Source organism: Cetorhinus maximus, chromosome 22, assembly GCF_964194155.1.
Source record: "Cetorhinus maximus chromosome 22, sCetMax3.hap1.1, whole genome shotgun sequence".
Classification (NCBI taxonomy): Eukaryota; Metazoa; Chordata; class Chondrichthyes; order Lamniformes; family Cetorhinidae; genus Cetorhinus; species Cetorhinus maximus.
In genome coordinates, this window is record NC_135900.1 from 10175857 (window position 1) to 10196762 (window position 20906).

General features: G+C 40.1%; 1 protein-coding gene across 1 annotated transcript in view; it reads left to right on the forward strand.

Annotated features, from left to right (window-relative positions):
* LOC144696459 (plasma membrane calcium-transporting ATPase 1-like) overlaps positions 1–20906 on the forward strand; it is a 108211-nt gene that overhangs the window by 77575 nt on the left and 9730 nt on the right. The window contains exons 13-19 of the mRNA XM_078567767.1: positions 6005–6184; positions 6272–6359; positions 8163–8269; positions 8499–8690; positions 16637–16850; positions 17930–18141; positions 18254–18361. Of these exons, the coding sequence (XP_078423893.1) occupies positions 6005–6184; positions 6272–6359; positions 8163–8269; positions 8499–8690; positions 16637–16850; positions 17930–18141; positions 18254–18361 (1101 nt within the window). The remainder of the gene's footprint in view (positions 1–6004; positions 6185–6271; positions 6360–8162; positions 8270–8498; positions 8691–16636; positions 16851–17929; positions 18142–18253; positions 18362–20906) is intronic.

A 20906-nucleotide genomic window follows, 5' to 3' on the forward strand; every position in this document is an offset into this window, starting at 1 on the left:
GGCCAGTCACTATAGAGCAGCGGATTAAGTAAATAGCATGCTGATCTGTATCACCAGGTCGGACAGGTCCAAGTTTGAGGATAAACAGGAAATGCTGGAAATACTCAGGTCAGGAAGCATATTTGGAGAGAGAAACAGTTTGTGTTTCAGGTCAGTAGTCCTGAAAGTAATTGACCTGAAACGTGGACATATTGCATCCTTAGTGTAATCAGACGAAATTTGACATTGAACCAAAGTATGACACATAAGGACAAGTGACTACACACTTGATCAAAGAAGTAAGTTTGAGTCAGCATTTAAAAGTGGAGTGGGGTGGGAGAGGTTTTTCAAAACTGAGTTTAAGACCTGGGAAGCTGAGGTACAGCCTGTGCACAGCCCACAGCTTGTGCTTCACCTCGAGTACTTTGATCAGATGTCACCCTGGAGGTAATTCACAGGTGATGAGGTTGATCCCTAACATCAGAGGAGTGAACTATCAGGAAATACTGGAAATTGGTCATTTTAACCATGTAACAGGATCTTCAGAGCTATACACAATAGTACAGAGAAGTTAAATCTGAAATGACTTCAGATTAAATTGATTGCAAAACAAGAGTGTACAAGCTTAAGCAGTCAAATATTAGGACTGGTGTCAGGGAGTTCTCAATGAATCATACCCAGAATGTAGCTCTGGAATAGTGGAGGCACTTGGAATCATGATGACAAAGGAGAAATGCTTTCAGGTGTTTCTGGATGGATGTACTAAGATAGGCCAAAGAGCTTGCCCATTTAAGCCAAAGCAAAATGTTAATACAAATCCAAATGTTGAGGACTGCAGGAATCAAGGAAATTGTGTATCTGTCCTCTGCTTACAGCAACACTCTTGTCAGTCCTGGTTTCACCAATCCATCAAAAAATGGAATAATTTTGTTAAAATTTGGCATAATAACAGCCGCCAGCTGCAGTCTATTGCTTCCGATTTACAGGGTTCCTGAAATTGAATTGAGCAGGTATTATTGGACAGTGCACAAGTTGAGCTCCTGAACAAAAAGATGTTAAGGTGGATGGTTATTCTAATGATCAAAGTAAAATCTTCATCTCTCATCCATATAGATCAAGAAACCCCAAATTTGCTGAGTCATATTGGTGTTATTTTGCCTGACTGAGGTAATAATTTGGGATTAGCTCATCTATAATATTTAAAACTTCACCTATTTTGAGTCTTCCTTTTAAAGGCTTATTTCTAGACTAAAGTTTAAGATTATTTTTTCCTTAGGCAGGGTATTGGCATGTTGTGACACCTCGTGGTATATTTTCTGGACATTCTTTCTGCGTAAGAACACAACTTTCAACTCCGTGTAGTTTTAAAAATTTATTTTCTGCCTCTAATCCAATAATCAGAATGTTGCAGCATAGAAATGGGCCATCCAGTCAATGAAGCCTGCAGCAGTGTTTTTCATAATCAGCCAGCTAGTCTGATCATGCAATCCTGATCTCTCCCAATGAAGAGAAGGTGTACATTTCCCTACCAGCTGGTTTTATGCAGTGTGCTTGCTGGATCATAATGTTTTGGAATGCAGGGTTTGAACATGAATGCCTATAACTGCTTTTGAGCACTGGAACTGTGTGAATGTCTGAACAAGTAATTTGATCTGGGCCTTGTAGCTGTATCAATTTGATTTATTTTGAAGTGGAAGGTAAGGACATACTTTTCATTCTTGGGCAGCAAAACGGGGGAGGGTCTATATCCTGAACATCAAAGACTAAGATTTAATTGTAACAATCATTTCAGCAATGCTGCTGTCCTTCAAATTTATATTTTTAATTATTTTAAAAATACTGAAATTGGAGAGGAGAAAATGTTAGGTTTTATTTACAAGGGAATGGAGGAGGCAGTGCTAAAGCTATATTAAAGCAACATTAAAACAGCTACTTTCAGGCACAGTTCTGTTAAATGCACAATTGTTAAATTAAAACAATTTTCTTAAATTCAGTCCTTAAACGATAGCGCCGTAGATCACAAGTCAAAGACATTATCAATTTGCCAAGTAACAGCTGTTACAATCCCTATAAGAGACCAATAACTTTATAAAAATTTCCAGTGAGCAACTGAAAGGATCAAGTTCAAGTTTAGAGACTTTTACTGTAACAAACTAAAAGTGGCATTGACTAACCACTTTCAGTAGGCAACTTGTACTCTAAACTACAGAAAAGATTCCCACATTTAAAATGACTGAAAATCTCTCTCCCATGGTTATACTTTACAGTGTACCTTAAGTAGGCACTCTATTCTACCGTCAGCACAACTCAGGTCACAGTGCAGCATATTCGCATGTAGACATTCTTCCCAGTAAAACACACTGGGCCCCCCTTTAACAACCAAGCCACGCAGCCTTGTCAACAGAACTCAGAACATTCTTCCATCTTACCCTAAATTCAAGACATCCCAAAATATAATTATTTTGTATAACACACTACCAAAAAAAAATAAAGCCAACAGAACCACTTGCCCAGCAATGTCATCAGGCTAGTAAACTTCCTAGTGACAGCTGCTGAACCAAGTGGTAAGCTTATCCTATTCACATTTTTTTATAGCTGGGAAATTCCCTGCACCTGTTGCATGAACTAATTCCATCTACAACTGTTGTCTAATTTTCAGCTTGTTTAGTCATCCTAAATCATTGGTGCAGCAAATTCCACCCCATGCTCGGAATCAGTCTTTCTCTACCTATTTTGGGGGATGTATACATTTGTGGCATGACCAAAGCTGGAAATGAAACTTGGCTTTGTCAAGCTTTTTTTTGTTCATTCATGGGATGTGGGTGTTGCTGGCTGGTCCAGCATTTATTGCCCATCCCTAATTGTCCTTGAGAAGGTGGTGGTGAACTGCTGCAGTGCATATGGTGTAGGTACACCCACAGTCTGTTAGGGAGGGAGTTGCAGGATTTTGACCCAGCGACAGTGAAGGAATGGCGATGTATTTCGAAGTCAGGATGGTAAGTGGCTTGGAGGATGCCTGCTGCCCTTGTCCTTCCTGGGTCTGGAAGGTGCTGTCTTAGGAGCCTTGGTAAGTTTCTACAGTGCATCTTGTAGATGGTGCACACTGTTGCCATGGTGTATTGGTGGTGGAGGGAGTGAATGTTTGTGGTTGGGGTGCCAAGTATGAACATTTCTGTGAACCTGTTTTCTGCTATCCTGGTGACTAGCATTATCATGAGATGAATCACTTCACCACACTGGGCATTCAGTGTGTGTCTACTATTTACTCAAAGTCCTCTGCTAATTCTGTTTTATTCATTTGTATATTTGAGTTGTATTTTTGAGCATGGTGTGTTAGTTCCCAATGACCGATTGTTAAATTTCAACTTTTGCATGGCTAAATCCTCAAACATCCATAAATTTTTGTACAATCTTAGCAATTTATGTAAATTAAAACAACATTAGTTTATACTCTTGCACAAACTTCCTTTGAATTAGCTTCTTGATCACTCTTGCCTTCAGGATTCATGTGATCTTTGATATGAATTTTGGAAAATTGTATACCCAAATAACACTTTTTTTACATTCTTGTAACAGTTCAAATTCTCAATCCAGCATGTAGGGTTTGAATTTGTGTTCACTGCATTCATTACTAAGCCAGTAATAACAGCTGCTACAAAAGCAAAATGCCATAGATGCTGGAAATCTGAAATAAAAACAAAATGCTAGAAGCAATCAGCAAGTCTGGCAGCATCTGTGGAGAAAAACAGTTAACTTCTCAGCTCTGAACTTTCATCAGACCTTCTGTTCTGTTAACTGTTTTTCTCTCTCCACAGATGCTGCCAGACTCAGCATTTTCAGCATTCTCTGTTCATTTCATAAGGCTATTCTGATACTACATTCATCATGGGGAATGCTGATGTTTTTTTAAAAAAAACAGTGGGGGAATAGTTTGACCACAAGACTAGACAGTTTGGAGAACACGAGCAGTAATTATGGGTAAAAGGAGGTTTCTCCGGTTTCTGCAGTGGTTCAAGAAGGCAGCTCACCAACACCACCTCAAGGGCAATTAGGGATGGGCAGTAGATGGCTGGTCTAGCTAGCAATGCTCACATCCCATGAATAAATTAAAAACAAGTGCATTCCACAAGAGTCTGAGTTTGAAAAGAATAGTCCTTAACTAGTAAGATTTTAAATGGAACAGAAGCAGAGGGGCTTTAATGTGGAGATATCTTATCAAAGAAACAGGAGGGGAAACTGCATCTTTGATTTGACTAAGGCACAGAAAACAAAATCATTGTTAAAGATCTTAGGCTGCACTTCCTGAGTGAAATAAAGAACTTGCATTTATATATTGCCTTTCATAACCTCAGGATGTCCCAAAGCACTTGCAGCCAATTGAGTACTTTTAAATGCATTACTGTTGTAATGTACAAAACAGAACAACCAATTTGCCCACAGGTAGGTCCCACAAACACCAATGTGATAATGGCCAGATTATCTGTTTTATTGATATTGGTTGAGTGAGTAAACATTAGCCAGCGCACCATGGAGATCTGTTCAAAATAGTTCGATCGGATCTTTCATCTGAGAACAAATCTACTAAGCATCCCATCCAAAAGACAGCAGTTCCAACAATGCAGCATTCCCTCAGTAATGCACAGGAGTGTACTTGGAATGGGATTTGAACCTATGACCTTCTGACTTGGAAGCAGAAAAGCTACCAACTGAGCCCTGGCAGACATCTCTCTAAAGTGTACTTTTAATAGGGAACTATCTGCTAGGAAAAGGAATATTAAGCAGTATGGGGAATGAGCAAAGTGAAATTAAGTTAAATGGTTCTTGTCACTAGTTCATTGGCTGTAACAAAGTGTGGAGGCTGTCACATTTTATGATCTTTACCTACAAGGTTCTCAAGCAGTAATGTGTTTCAGGTTTTCTTCAATAGTTGCAGAGTTCTGATATGCCAAAACAATAGCGAATGTAGTCACTGATAATCATAGGAATATTCAGTGGTAGATTACTTTTAACCTAATGTACTATGGGGTGGGCTGTTAAACCATTCCTTCAGTATAAACACAATTATGTAACCGCATTTGGATACAGATTTTTTTAAAACACTTAACCATTTCTGTGCTGTGTGAAGATGCATACATTCAGTAGACTGGCAAAGAGTTTGCACTTACGTTGTACCTTTCACATTCTAGAGACATCAGATGTTTCATAGCCAATTATTTTGAAGTGGTCTTGCACAGCAAGGCCACATAAACATCAATAACCTGCTTAAAAAGTGTTTTGGTTTTTGTGGGATACAAGGTAGCCAGGTCAACTTCCCTTCTCTTTGAATAGTGCCATGGGATTATCTTGTCTGCACCCACAGATGGGTGGGGTGTTAGTTTAATATCAAACCTGAAAGATGGTAACTTTCCTTAGAGTACAGAAGGCTAAGAGATTTGATGAGATTTAAGATTGAAAGTGTAAAGATAAATTGTTTTTAATGGTCAAATAGTTGATAATGAGAAGGTACAGATTTAAGGTGATAGGCAAAAGAACCGGAGGCAACAAAACCTTTTTTAACGGAACAAGCATTTGGGATTTGGAATGCACTGCTGGTGGATACAGATTCAATAGTAGCAAAGTAAATTAGAATATTTATTGGACTACTATAACAGACTAGCAATTCAATAATAGAGTTTGATAAATGCTTGAAAGCAAAAAATTGCAGGGATATTGGGACATAACAGGAGCGAGTTAACTGGATTGCTCTTTGAAAGAGTAGCACAGACTCGTTTATCTGAATGACCTGCTGTACTATTCTGATTCTTTGACCAATGCAGCATTGATGGGCACACTGATGGGCAGGATTATCCTATCATTGGAATGAGATTTGAGCTACTACTGAGTTAAACTGATAGTAAATTGGAAGTTCATATTCAAGGAGCGGCAAGCATATTTCACTTGAATAACAGGTGAATAACGTTGCAGTTATACTCCACAGTGAAACTATGGTGATCTAACATGGTGAAATTGTTTGCTCCTTCTGCAGGTTCCAGATGCCATTAAGAAATGCCAGCGTTCTGGTATCACCGTGCGTATGGTCACTGGTGACAACATCAACACAGCCCGTGCCATTGCCACAAAATGTGGCATCTTGCAGGCTGGTGATGACTTTCTGTGCTTGGAGGGTAAACAATTCAACAAACGCATTCGCAATGCAAAAGGCGAGGTACGTTAACATTTTAAACTGAAAGCAGCAGAATGGATTCTTACTTTGGTATTGAACACTGAAATGACAAATATTTAATCCTTTCAGATTGAGCAAGAACGTATAGACAAGATCTGGCCCAGGCTCCGTGTCCTTGCAAGATCTTCACCCACTGATAAGCACACTTTAGTCAAAGGTAAAATAATGGTGATAAAAGTTTTAATCATTTTCCTACAGATTAATTTCCAAAAGGTAAACATTCACTGGTTCTGAAATATGCAGGCACTTGAGAAAATTCAGATTCTAACTAGGATAGACTGTGCAGTCAGCAATTCCACAAGCATGTGCTCTGTAAAATGTACTCTATTGCGATGAGATTTCTCCAATAGCAAAAATTTTATAAAGGGCCTGATGTTAGAAAATGTCCCACCGCACTTCACTGAAGTGTAATGGGTCAAAAATCATTGCTAAGTCAAAGGAGGAGGTATTAATATAAAAGCAAAATACTGCGGATGCTGGGAATCTGAAATAAAAACAAAATGCTGGAAAAACACTGACCTGTGGAGCGGGAAACAGAGTTAACGTTTGGAATCTGTGAGACTCTTCAGAGCTGGAGCAGGTATTAGGATGGGTGCCAGCTTGGTTAGAGGTGGAGTGTCTTGAAGGAGCAGAAAGATGGAAAGGAGGGAATTTCAGAACTTGGGAAGCCCAGATTACTGCATGGTCGCTAGTGATCTGAGGTCCTCTTGTGAGATGAAGTTGGCACGCAGACAGGGCAGAGTCTGTCTGGAGCATCTGGCCTTGGTGTTTGTAATGCAAATCTAGTATATTGGGATCAGGTGGCATTTGAGGAGACGGTTCAATGACTGGGTGAGTTCCCTGAAGAATGAATGTTAGCTGCAGAAAGCAAGTTTAAACCAAAGCTTGTTTGGCTCCAAATGAGAAGAATCCAGAGAATGATGGCAATCAGCAGGCACAAAACAAAGGAAGCCTGGTGTCAAGTGAAACATTCCCAACAGTGGCGAGAACTGCAGCTCCTAGTAAATAAGCAGTCCAGCAAAGGATGGGTTCCTTAGTTTTGAGTTTTTTCTTAACCTAGTTAATGGGGGACAAACACTTGTGTTTTTTTTTAAAGTTATCAGATTGTTATGTACCCTTTTACTGTATGGAGCTTCCACACAAATAAACTAGATTTAGAAATCTAACTATACAAAGCTAGTGATATTCTTTGAAGCTACAAATCTAGTTGTAAATTTAAGGACAAGCCTGCCACCTAGTGCAAATTAATGCAATATTGGATAGAATATTTCAAGAGATTGTAGTGATGTAGAAGACTGAGATACAAAAATTGAGCAGTAACACCTATAAGGGTAGATGTAGAACTGTCAAAAGTACAATTTTTGACATTTTCAACCATGGACTTTATGGCTGATTTTGTTACTTCCATGTTGATTTGCTGTCATTCTGCTTTTAATAGGCACTTTTTTATTATTTATTTACATTTTTATTACTGACATCCACTTTGTTCTTCCCCTCTATCCCAGATGGGCTTATGCTAGAACAGAAGCTTTGGTTTGTAAATAATTACACAAATTGGGATTAGTTTATTGTTTCTAATTTACTTAAAACTGCAGCTCATTTTTGAAACATTCAGGTTAGGCTGAAGTTGAAAGGGTACATTAGCCAGCTGCACATTGTAGTGCTCAAATGTGGGCATAATGTCACAATTTGAGCCTGTTCTCTGTTGGCTCACTGCTTTATTAATAAATGTCTATTTCTTGTAAGAATTTATTGCTGATTTGCAAGTTCTAAAATTTCTAATACAGGTACCTTGCAAAACTTAATGTGGAGTGTGTTGGCCAGGTGGGTGAGGGAAGAACAGGAGCTAAAACATTTCATATTTCACTGAAATATTTGTGCTTAAGATTGCTGAATAACTTTAGCATCTAACTAGTGAAAATATTTGAAAAAAATTCACTTCTTGTATTTTCATTTCAAGGCATTATTGATAGCACAGTATTAGAACGAAAACAGGTTGTAGCAGTCACTGGTGATGGCACTAATGATGGTCCAGCATTGAAGAAAGCTGATGTTGGCTTTGCCATGGTATGTTCTAATGTTAATGTTGTGTTGAATTTCTAAATGTTGCATTGTTTTTTATCTGCTAGCTAATGTTAATGTTGTGTTAAATTTCTAAATGTTGCAGCTAGCTGTGTATAAATACTTGATTTTATATCTTTCCTCAGTTAAAATTCCATGGAATTCTATGTGCAACTTAATGCCAGTAACCCCAATATGCCAAAAGTTACTTTATCTGTTTTGCCTTCCTTTCTAGGGCATTGCTGGAACAGATGTGGCCAAAGAAGCCTCTGATATTATTCTAACCGATGATAACTTCACGAGCATTGTTAAAGCAGTTATGTGGGGCAGAAATGTGTATGACAGTATTTCAAAATTTCTCCAGTTTCAGCTTACTGTCAATGTTGTGGCTGTGATTGTGGCATTCACTGGTGCTTGTATTACACAGGTAAATGGAATTTTGTCACTTTGAACATTGCCTATTCAACTACTGATTAAGGCTTAAATGCCTGCTGATATATTAATTTTACATAGATTTGAAAACACTACAAGTAACAATCCATGAATTAATAATGCATGTGTTTTGAAGTACTGGTTAGACTAGCAAGTACTAAGCAATAGCAAGAGGACCTGTTGCAAAGTAACTGATCACGTGCCACGCACTGTTCAGACAGGCAGAGAGTCTATTCCTCGTTCTCTTGCTAATGTTTTAAAAGTTGAGCCAGCTGTTTACACGTCCATAAGTGGTCTGGGCTAGCTTCTTTCTGCGAGGAAATGCCATGCTGCTTGGTTGAGATAAAAACCCATCTCGGGAATTATAACATAGCCCCAGGTTTTATCACCTTTACAAATACAAAATCCTCCCATTTTATAAAAAAAATAGCTTGTATGCAAAATGTAATTTGGTTTCAGATTTGCAATATAGAAGAATACATATTTCAGATTTGACATTTAAAGTATAACTCTTGGACAGGCAGAAAATTTAAGTAAACGCCGACCTCCCTGCAATAGATGCTAAAATAGGTAATAAAGCCACTCCTTAAAGGAATAACTCTACTTTCAGAAAGGAAACTTTCAATTCAAAATAAATTTGGCACTAATTTTCCTTGCCGCCTTATCCCGTTCCTCATTCTCTTGCCTATTTTCTATTTATTTTAACTTTATCTATTTAGGCCCTTCTCTAATTAAAAATACTGCTGAAAAACCTCTACTTGCCAATTGTTTAAAGGCCACTCAAAACAAATTGTAACTAGGTTACACCCAGCCAGGGTGTTTAAAATCAACAAACACCAACAGCCTATATATCCTGGCGGGTATCGCTCCCACTGATATAAGAAGAACGGTAGCCAGCAAGAAAGAGCGACTCCGTCAAACATCAGATGAGATGCACCCTCTACATGGTCATACATCTACACCCAGCCGCCTAAAGTCAAGGAAGAGCTTCATGAAGAGTGCTGTTCCGTTACAATCAACCCCATCTGAAGCCTGCATGGCCTCAGTCTCGAACAACCCCCAGCGATGGAAATTCTACTGAATGAAAGCCTTCCCCCAGGAGCTAATTGCAACTGGGCAACCTGGAAGTGCCTTAACAGACTTAGGACTGGTGTAGGTCGTTCAAAGGTGTCACTAAGCAAATGAGGATATACAACCAGCCCGACAACTTGTGAATGTGGAACTGAGCCACAGACTATGCAACATCTCCTGCAATGCCTATCGCTAAAGGAACCCTGCACTGTTGCAGATCTTGCCGAATTCAACAACAAGGCACAAAAATGTGTCCAATTCTGGCTGAGCCATGTATAGACTGTCCGTGGACACTATAAGAAGATGACCCAGCCAGGAAGTTGCTCTGCTAATCTGACCCAATTGTCCTCTGAGTAATTGTCTACCTAGACTAGTAAACTTCCTAATTATGCAATTAGCTTCAATCCACAAAACCAAACTCAAAAGTTAGTATTTCCTTTCGTAGTCCTTCATGAATGTAGGCTGTAACTTGTATGTTTGTAGTTATTTTGGGTGGTCAGAGACCAGATATCATGTTTCTAGGGTAATGTTGAACAAAAATTATAATTTTCAGTCAATTGTGTATGAGCCAACTGGTTGCTTGAGCAGTCCAACATTCATCTCATTGCACTGCTCTCCAGGCCTCTCTTGATCTAAACGTTTAATTACTTCTCCCTTACAATATGCAGTGGTCTCTGCGTCTCCCATTCACAGTATCAAAGCTTTCCAGCAATTTTGTACCTTAAGAAATTTCTCCTAACTCCCTTCACCATTTTGAATTCATGACTCCTAGTCACAGAATACTTAACTAAGGGAAATAATGTTTTCTTTCTGCTTACCAACATTGTTAAACTTTTTATATCAGTCTTCTCTCTCACAGTAGAAATAGCTTGTCTTGAGTTTCTCCTCCCAATGAAGCTTCTAATATTTTTGTACCGTGCTGGTGAATCTTTATACATACTGTCTAAGAGCAGGGGCAATTCTATAATGGCTTCTGGAAAAACAAAGTTTCTGACGGGGACATTGCAATAATTCCATTGATGCTGTGCTATTTTTGGAGATTATCCTTCTCCAAATAGGGAATCTAGACGCTTGAAGTATGAAAATTTAACTTCTCTCAAATGCGTATTGACTTTCCCGTCTGATTTGTTGGAGTTCCTAGAGACGTGTTTTTAAGAGTAGTGATATGTCCAAAACATAGTTTGCAGTGGCTCCTTGGTTTTTTTTTAGAGACTGTACATTTACACCTGTATTTCTGACCTACAATTACTGAGTCACAGGAATGACCTTGACAATTACTTGATCTGGTCAGAGGATAATGGAGCTTTTCTCATCTATCCTTGTTTCTTTCCTTTGTCTACGCTTTGCTCCATTGACTCTGTCTCAGTTTGTTTTATTGTTCATGATCAGTGTTTTAAGGTGAGGTTAGTGTGTTTTCTCACCCTTGCAGTGATTTATCTCAATTTAAATGATTTCCAGCTGCAAGCTTTTGTGAATTTTTTAAAAAAGATTATTAGCCCACACTTGCCCCAGAGATATAAACTCAATGTCCTACACACACACTTGATACAGATGAAGGAAAAAAAACATAAAATTACAAGCTGAATTATTTCAGTCTCATGTTTTTGACCCGCTTTCATCATATTTTTAAAAGCAGGTAGCAAACGTGGTTGCCTTCCCCATGTGTGCTGTGAGAAGTCCAAAGACCTTTTTCAAATAAGGTAGTGGTGGACCAATAAAAATCCTGTGATAAAAGCAAAATACTGTGGATGCTGGAAATCTGAAATAAAAACAGAAAATGCTAGAAAAACTCAGGTCTGGCAGCATCTGGAGAGAGGAACAGTTAATGTTTCGAGCCCATATGACTCCTTCAGAGCTAAAAAAAGTAGAAATGTTATATAAAAAATTCCTGTGTTGTGGCTTTTCACAATGAGTTTCAGATAGCCAAGGTCTTTGTATTTGGGATGAGGAGCTATCATGAAAAGTTGAGATCTATTTCGTATTCATCCAGCTTCAATGTCTCTATTATCCATGGTCCTTTCTTTTGACAGTCCTTCCTTAACAAAGAGGATGTGTGAATTGCACACGTGGCTGTGATTGTTCATATCTGTTAAGTTATTTGCTTGAATTTCAGGACACACTGGAGCTGCATACTACCAAGTCACATGATATGCTACAGCCATCTTAAACAGCTCTTGGTGCCCACTTTTTAAAAAAGTATAGCTTTAAAGTTTGTAATATCATGCCTGTACTCGTACTGATCAAAAGACCTGTTCCTTTGGAAATGGTCCCTTTGAATTTATTAAAGTCTGGAGTGGGAGTGAATGGTAAAGGGTTTAAAACTTGAGATTTTCTTTAGTTAACATTAATGCTAAATGTGGAGGACTCATCCAGCAATGTGAATCAATAGAATTTAATATGTGGGGGTTTTCCAGTTTGACATTTCACAGCTGGCTCATTGGTCATCGGGATATGATTCGCGCTATGGGGTTGGTTATTGAAATGCACATGTAGTGCCAGTTTCAAAACCCAGATGATCCCTTATTGGGATCTTGGGCTTGAAAAAGAGGTATAGAGTACAAAAACAAAGAGCTTATAATGAATCCTTTTTTTAAAAAAAAAAAATGGTTCCGTCTCAACTGGAGCATTTGGTACAATTAACTTTGAGAATGACACTTTAGGAAGATATAAAGGTTTAGAGAGGCTGTAGAAAAGAATGGTTTAAGGATGTGTGTTTTGTAGATTTTTTGAGAAGCTGAGGTTGCTCCTTGAAGATATGGCGAAAAAGAGATTTGATCTAAGGCTTCTAAAGAAGAGGGCTCTAGACAGAGTAGAAAGATAAACTGTTGATGTTGTCAGAACAGTCGAGAACCAGGGAGAGAACACTATAATCAGCAAAAGAACCAAAGATAACAAGAAAAAAAATTAACCAGCAGATGGTTGGGATCTGAAATGCATTGCTTGAATGTATGATGGAGAACTGTTCAATTACAGCTTTCAAAGGTGAATTGAATAAGCCCTGACACACAATTTGCAGGGCTATGGGGAAAGGGTGGGAGCATGGGACCAGCTAAATTGCTTTTGCGGAGAACTGTCATGAATGGTTACAGCAGCACAGAAGGAAGCCATTCTGATTTGCAGAATATTTACAGTGCAGGAGGAGGCCATTCAGCCCATTGAGTCTGCACTGACTCTGAAAGAGCATCCTACCTACTCCACTCCCATGACTTATTCTCATAACCTTGCACATTCTTTCCTTTCAGATAGCTATCCAATTCCTTTTTGAATCCCTTGATTGAACCTGCCCAAACCACCCTCTCAGGAAGTTTGTTTCAGACTCCAGCCACCCTCTGGGTGAAAAAAAATTTCCTCACTTTACTCCTTTTGCCAATTATTTTGAACCTGTGCCCTCTAGTTCTTGATGCTGCCTTGAGTGGGAGCAGTTTCTCTCATTTACCTTGTCCATACCCCTCAGGATCTTGAATACCTCTATCAAGTCTCCTCTCAGCCATCTTTTCTGCAAGGAAAACAGTCCCAACCTCCCACCTATCCTCCATAGCTACAATTCTTCCCTGGAATCATACTCGTGAATCTCCTCTGTAGTCTCTCCAAATGCCTTCATATCCTTCCTCAAGTATGGCGCCTAGAACAGGATGTCCTAGGTCTAACTAGTGTCTTATACAAGTTCAACATAACCTCCTTACTCTTGTACTCAATGTTTCTATTAGTAAAGCCTAAGATACTATGTTTTATTAACTGCTCTCTCAACATGTGACTTGTGTGCATATACACTGAGGTCCTTCTATTCCTTGAGTGTCTCCCATTATTTTATACTATCTCTCCTTATTCTTCCTGCCAAAATGAATCACCTCACACTTTTCTGCATTGAAATTCAACTGCATTGTCTGCCCAAACCACCAGCATGTATATGTATTGGTTTCACTTCCGAGGCTCAACTTAAAAATTATCAAAAGTATAGCTTACAGGTTGCTTGAGCAGAAACAGTAGGGCTACAAGTTTGAATTTGAGTTTGATAGTCCTAACTATTACAGCAGTTTCCCTTGGATTTCAAAATCCTTTTAAATCTGCCTACGTGGTGATTTTCCCTCCATAATGTCGATGTAGGGATGGAGGACCCTAAAATAAAACACATCCTTGAAGTGCAAGGTGTTTTTGCAAGAGCACTTGAATCTGTCCCATTTCTGGGAACAAATTTCTATATATTTTAATATTCCTATTCATCCTTTGTATCCTAGGGAAAAATGTACATTGTGGCTATTCTGGTCTTACACTGGCTGTGGAAGTTTTTGCTCCTTGAGCATTGTGCTCTTACTGATCTTTGTCAGGCTGGTCCTTGAGTCTTAACTGGACAAATCTTGGTGGCTTGGCTACTAACTATCCAGGTCCTTGAGTAGGGATCATCCATTTGAATGATGAATATTGTATGACTAGGAAAAGTGATGGAAAAGCTTATGGGCTTGTTCTAAGGTGACTATAAAATGTATCCTAAGACTAGGATTCATCCTATAATAAATTGGATCCAGTTCCCTTTAGCAGTTATAGGGGAGGTAGTGGTATTGTCACTGGACTGGTAATCCAGAGACCCAGGGTAATACTCTGAGGACCCAGATGGTTGAATTGAATTCAATAAAAAATCTGGAATTAAAAGTCTAATGATGACCATGAAACCATGGTCCATTGTCATAAAAACCCATCTGATTTAGGTTACTTGGTCTGGCATGCATGTGACTCCAGACCCACAGCTATGTGGTTGACTCTTAAATGCCCTCTAAACAAGGGCAATTAGGGATGGGCAATAAATGCTGGCCTAGCCAGTGACGCCCTCATCCCATGAACGAATGATAAAAATTCTGTTCATGCAAAATTGATTGAGCTCTTTCTTTATTAATTCATGGGATGTGGGCTTCACTGCCTGGGCCAGCATTTATTGCCCATTCCTAGTTGTCCTTGAGAAGATGGTGAGCTACCTTCTTGAACAGCTGCAGTCCATGTGATGTAGGTAAACCCACAGTGCTGTTAGGAAGGGAGTTCCAGGATTTTGACCCAGTGACTGTGTGAAGGAACGGTGATTATAATTCCAAGTCAGGATGGCGAATGACTTGGAGGGGAACTTCCAGGTGGTGGTGTTCCCATCTATATGCTACGCTTGTCCTTCTAGCTGGTAGTGGTCATGGGTTTGGAAGGTGCTGTCGAAGGAGTCTTGGTGAATTCCTGTAGTGCATCTTGTAGATGATGTACACTGCTGCTACTGTGTGTTGGTGGTGGAGGGAGTGAATGTTTGTGAATGTGATACCAATCAAGTGGGTTGTTTTGTCCTGGACAGTGTCAAGCTGCTTGTGTTGTTGGACCTGCACTCATCCAGGCAAGTGGAGAGTATTCCATCACACTCCTGACATGTGCCTTGTAGATGGTGGACAGGCTTTGGGGAGTCTGGAGGTGAGTTACTTGTCGCACAATTCCTAGCCTCTGATCTGATCTCTTGTAGCCACAGTATTTATATGGCTAGTCCAGTTCAGTTTCTGTTTAATGGTAACACCCCAGGATGTTGATAGTGGATGATTCAGTAATGGTAATGCCATTGAACAACAATGGGTGCTGGTTGGATTCTCTCTTGTTGGAGATGGTCATTGCTTGACACTTGTGTGGCGTGAATGTTACTTGCCACTTGTCAGCCCAAGCCTGGATGTTGCCCAGGTCTTGCTGCATTTGGACATGGACTGCATTCTGGTTTCATGAATGATGATGGCAAAACAAACTGAAGTAGCATGTTGGAACCGGAATGTAGATGCTAAGGATGCATAACTAGCTCGATTCAACAATGAACTTGATGTAGAGGGCTCATGAATTTGTTTAGATAGTGGACTTTGGTTTGTCACCTTAGTACACTGCCATTTACTGCTTTGATAGTAGCCTTGGGACCTACACACTGAGTGAAGAAAAAGTACTAGGAAAGGTACTCTGAGACATTTTCTGATATATAATAAGAGAACAAATTAGGCCAGTCAACTACTTTGGTCATAAGCTACTTTCCTTGGCCAATCTTAAATGTTTTTCAGAGAATCTGCAAGGCTGCCACAGGGAGTAATGGACAGGTTGAGTATCCTCTATCCGAAACCTTTGAGGCTGAATGCATTTTGGATTTTAGATAACTTTTTGGTTTCTGGATACCACATTTATGTCTAGGCCTAATTGTATTATAATGGCCAAAGCCTTGCTAGCCATGGTTTAAAGTAGAGAAAATGGCAAGAAAAGTAAGATGTTCCAATGAATATTAAATACAGGGCACCTGTAATAAGCTTCCACTTGTGCCATCTGTGATGGTGCCTGTAGGCGAGGGTCGGCGCATCCAGTTTTTGGATTTACAGATAGAGGACATTCAACTGGTACAGTCTTTCACCAAACTTAATCCTTCCAGAAATGTTCTTTGAAGTTTTACTCGTGTGAATGTCCAGTGCTTTATCAGAATTTTCCTGGGCTCTCCATGGAGTTAGTTGAAATCAAGCACCCGCCACATACTCCAATCATTCTGCCACTGTGCAGATGCATTTCTGGGAGGATAGAGGGTTCTAAGTGTGAATCTCATTTTGCATCACACTAATTAATGCTTTGAAGGAAACTTCCTGTCTTGTATCCATCCTTGTAGAATTTTTATTCTTCAAATGGGAAGTAAAACATACCACAAGGGAACCAGATCCTGTGGGTTTGCTGATTGAATTTGTGTATAGGAACTAAATATTTCTCATTTTTCTATGATTATCTTGATTTAATGCAGAACTGTGAAATGTCTGCTGATTAAAATTTCTCAATATGTAATGTGAATTGAACTGGTTCAGTTATGATTTTTAAATATTTTTAAAAATTGGATTTTAGGATTCTCCGTTGAAGGCTGTGCAAATGCTTTGGGTAAATCTGATCATGGACACCTTTGCATCACTTGCTTTAGCCACTGAACCGCCCACCGAAGCACTTCTGCTACGGAAACCTTATGGCAGAAATAAACCGCTCATCTCTCGTACTATGATGAAGAATATTTTGGGTCATGCTGTCTACCAACTTGTTGTTGTTTTTACACTCTTGTTTGCTGGTAAGCAGAGGGTTTTAACCCTCTTAATAGCTTTAGATTTTTTAATAAACCTTTGTCGGTGTCAGTGGCTTATACTTAACAGTAGATTTAGGGTTTTGATTAGAAAAATATTATATTTGGGATTACAAATAATGCAATCTGCTTTAATTTGAGTTTAGTTTATACTTAACATTAAGCTTTTTAAAAATCTGACTTAATTGCCTCTAGGATATAAATGCCTGATTCGTGCTGAGATTGGACTTAATGGGACTAAAAGCTGACAAAAATGCTGGAACTGATGGCCCACATCAGGGGTTTAAGAATTAGCTCTGTAGAGCTAGTGGGTGCATTGGTTTTGATCTTCCAAAATTCTAGAATGCTTCCTGTAGGCTGGAAGCAATCATAACCCAGCTATTCACAAAGAGAGATTGAAAATTGGGAGCGAAAGGCTAGCTAACCCAATATCTATAGTAAAGAAACTGATGGGAGCTACTATTCTAGATGTGGTAACAGGCACTTGGGGGGAGTTGGGGGGTAGAATATGATTTAGACAAGCCAGCAATTTTACAGAAGGTTAATCTTATTTGACAGCTTATTGACAGAGTAACAAGCAGGGTAGACAGGGATTTATATTTGGATTTTCAAAAGGCATTTAAATTGTGAACAGTTAGAGGCCACTCTTGCCTACATCGGTTGAGTGGAATCAAGTTGAGTTGGCTCAAAAGTATTTAAAATTTTGAAAAATAGGAATAATGGTACATGTTGAGAGCACTGTGCACAAATTCAGGAGGAATTGGACATGCTGAGACTGTGGGTGAGAAATAGGTAACAACAAACTCAGGATGAATGATGCTGCTTATTTGCTCTCTCCATTTGATAAAACTGGGCTTCGCAGTAGTGCATACAAACTAAACTTACTGTGGCCAATCACTTGACAGAACGAAAGGAAAGCTCTGTCTGATTATAGCCAGTCTGTAGGAAGATTCCTCAAAGCTAAATGATTTCTTGTTGACTGAGATTTGCAAATAGTAATTTCTAACCATTTTGTACTCGCACTGGAGTAATGTGGTTTTTCAAATGTCATTTTTTAATTGATTCAGGTGAAAAAATATTTGATATTGACTGTGGACGAAATGCTCCTCTTCATGCCCCCCCTTCAGAACACTATACAATTGTATTTAATACATTTGTCATGATGCAGTTGTTTAATGAAGTGAATGCTCGAAAAATTCATGGTGAAAGGAACGTTTTTGATGGAATTTTCAACAATCTGATATTTTGTAGTATTGTACTGGGAACATTTTTAATACAGGTAAGTGACCCAGTTTTGATATGCTAATCCTTTAAAGTAGTATTTGCCTTTAACATTAATAATTAATATTGGACTAGTTGCAATCTCTACAATTTAAATTGTTTTTTTTTAGATCGTTATTGTTCAATTTGGCGGGAAGCCATTTAGCTGCACTGAGCTAACAGCTGATCAGTGGTTATGGTGTATTTTTCTAGGAATGGGAACACTACTATGGGGACAGGTAAGCATCTTGGTTTTGGAAAACTTGTCTTGCATTTCATATAGGAGCAGAGAAATTTAAGCTTTGTTTACAACATAACACTAGCATAAACCAGTCAACATCCTGGGGGTTACTATTGACCAGAATATGAACTGCACTAGCCATATAAATACTGTGGCTACAAGAGCAGGTCAGAGGCTAGGAGTCCTATGGCGAGTAACTCCCCTCCTGACTCCCCAAAGCCTGTCCTCCATCTACAAGGCACAAGTCAGGAGTTTGATGGAATACTCTCCCCTTACCTGATGAGTGCAGCTCCAACAACACTCAAGAAGCTTGACACCATCCAGGACTGGGGAGGCGATGATGTAGCAGTATTGTCGCTAGACTAGTAATCCAGAGACCCAAGATAATGCTCTGGGGACCTGGGTTCGAAACCTGCCACGGCAGATGGTAGAATTTGAATTCAATAAAAAATCTGGAATTTAAAAGTCCAAGAAACCACTACTGAATGAACTGGCCAAGTCCTAAATGACATAGCTGCTAGACTGGGTCTGTGGCAGGTGGTTAGGGAAAAATGTACTTGACCTCATCCTCACCAACCTGCCTGCCGCAGATGCATCTGTCCATGACAGTATTGGTAGGAGTGACCACTGCACAGTCATTGTGGAGAGATGAAGTCCCACCTTCACATTGAGGACATCCTCCATCATGTTGTACCACCGAGCTAAATGGAATAGATTTCGAACAGATGTAGCAACTCAAGACTGGGCATCCATGAGGTGCTGTGGACCATCAGCAGCAACAGAATTGTACTCAAACACAATCTGTAACCTCATGGCCCAGCATGTCCCCCACTCTACCATTACCGTCAAGCCAGGGGATCAACCCTGGTTCAATAAAGAGTGGAGGAGGGCATGCCAGGAGGAGCACCAGGCATACCTAAAAGTGAAGTGTCAACCTGGTGAACCTATAAAACGACTTGTGTGCCAAACAGCATAAGCAGCAAGTGATAGAGCTAAGAGATCCCACAACCAATGGATCAGATCTAAGCTCTGCAATCCTGCCACACCTAGTTGTGAATGGTGGTGGACAATTAAATAACTCACTGGAGGAGGAGGCTCCACAAATATCCCCACCCTCAATGATGGAGGAGCCCAGAGCAGCAGTGAAAAAGATGAGGCTGAAGCATTCACACAATCTTCAGCCAGAAGTGCCGAGTGGATGATCTATCTCAGCCTTCTCCGGAGGCCCCCAGCATCACAGATGCCAGTCTTCAGCCAATTCGATTCACTCCACTTAATATCTAGAAAGGGCTGAAGGCACTGGATACTGCAAAGGCTATGGGCCCTGACAATATTCCAGCAATAGTACTGAAGATTTGTGCTCCAGAACTTGCTGCGCCCCTAGCCAAGCTGTTCCAGTACAGCTACAACACTGGCATCTACCCAGCTATATGGAAAATTGCCCAGATATGTCCTGTACACAAAAAGCAGGACAAATTCAACCCGGCCAATTACCACCCCATCAGTCTACTCTCGATCATCAGTAAAGTATGGAAGGGGTCATCAACAGTACTTTCAAGTGGCACTTGCTTATCAATAACCTGCTCACTGACGCCCAGTTTGGGTTCCGTAAGGGCCACTTAGCTCCTGACCTCATTACAACCTTGGTTCAAACATGGACAAATGACTTGAACTCCCAAAATGAGGTGAGAGTGACTGCCCTTGACATCAAGGCAGCATTTGACCGAGTGTGGCATCAAGGAGCCCTAGCAAAACTGGGGTCAATGGGAATCGGGAGGAAAACTCTCTGCTGGTTGGAGTCGTACCAGGCACAAAGGAAGATGGTTGTGGTTGTTGGTCAGTCATCTCAGCTCCAGGACATCACTGCAGGAGTTCCTCAGGGTAGTATCCTAGGCCTAACCATCTTCAGCTGCTTCATCAATGACCAACTTTCCATCATAAGGTCAGAAGTGGGGATATTCGCTGATGATTGCACATTGTTCACCATTCATGACTCAGATACTGAAGCAGTCTATGTCCAAATGCAGCAAGTACTGGACAATATCCAGGCTTGGAATGACAAGTGGCAAGTAAAATTTGGGCCACACAACTGTCAGGCAGTGGCCATCTCCAACAAGGGAGAATCCAACTATCGACCCATAATGTTCAAAGGCATTACCATCACTGAACAACTATCAACATCCTGGGGGTTACTATTGACCAGAAACTGAACTGGACTAGCCGTATAAATACTGTGGCTACAAGAGCAGGCCAGAGGCTAGGAATTGTGCGACGAGTAACTCACCACCCGACTCCTCAGAGCCTGTCCACCATCTACAAGGCACAAGTCAGGAATGTGATGGAATATTCCCCACTTGTCTGGATGAGTGCAGCTCCCACATCACTTAAGAAGCTGGACACCATTCAGGACAAAGCAGTCCACTTGATTGGCACCACACCCACAAACATTCACTCCCTCCACCACCGACGCACAGTAGCAGCAGTGTGTACCATCTACAAGACGCACTGCAGGAATTCACCGAGGCTCCTTAGACAGCACCTTC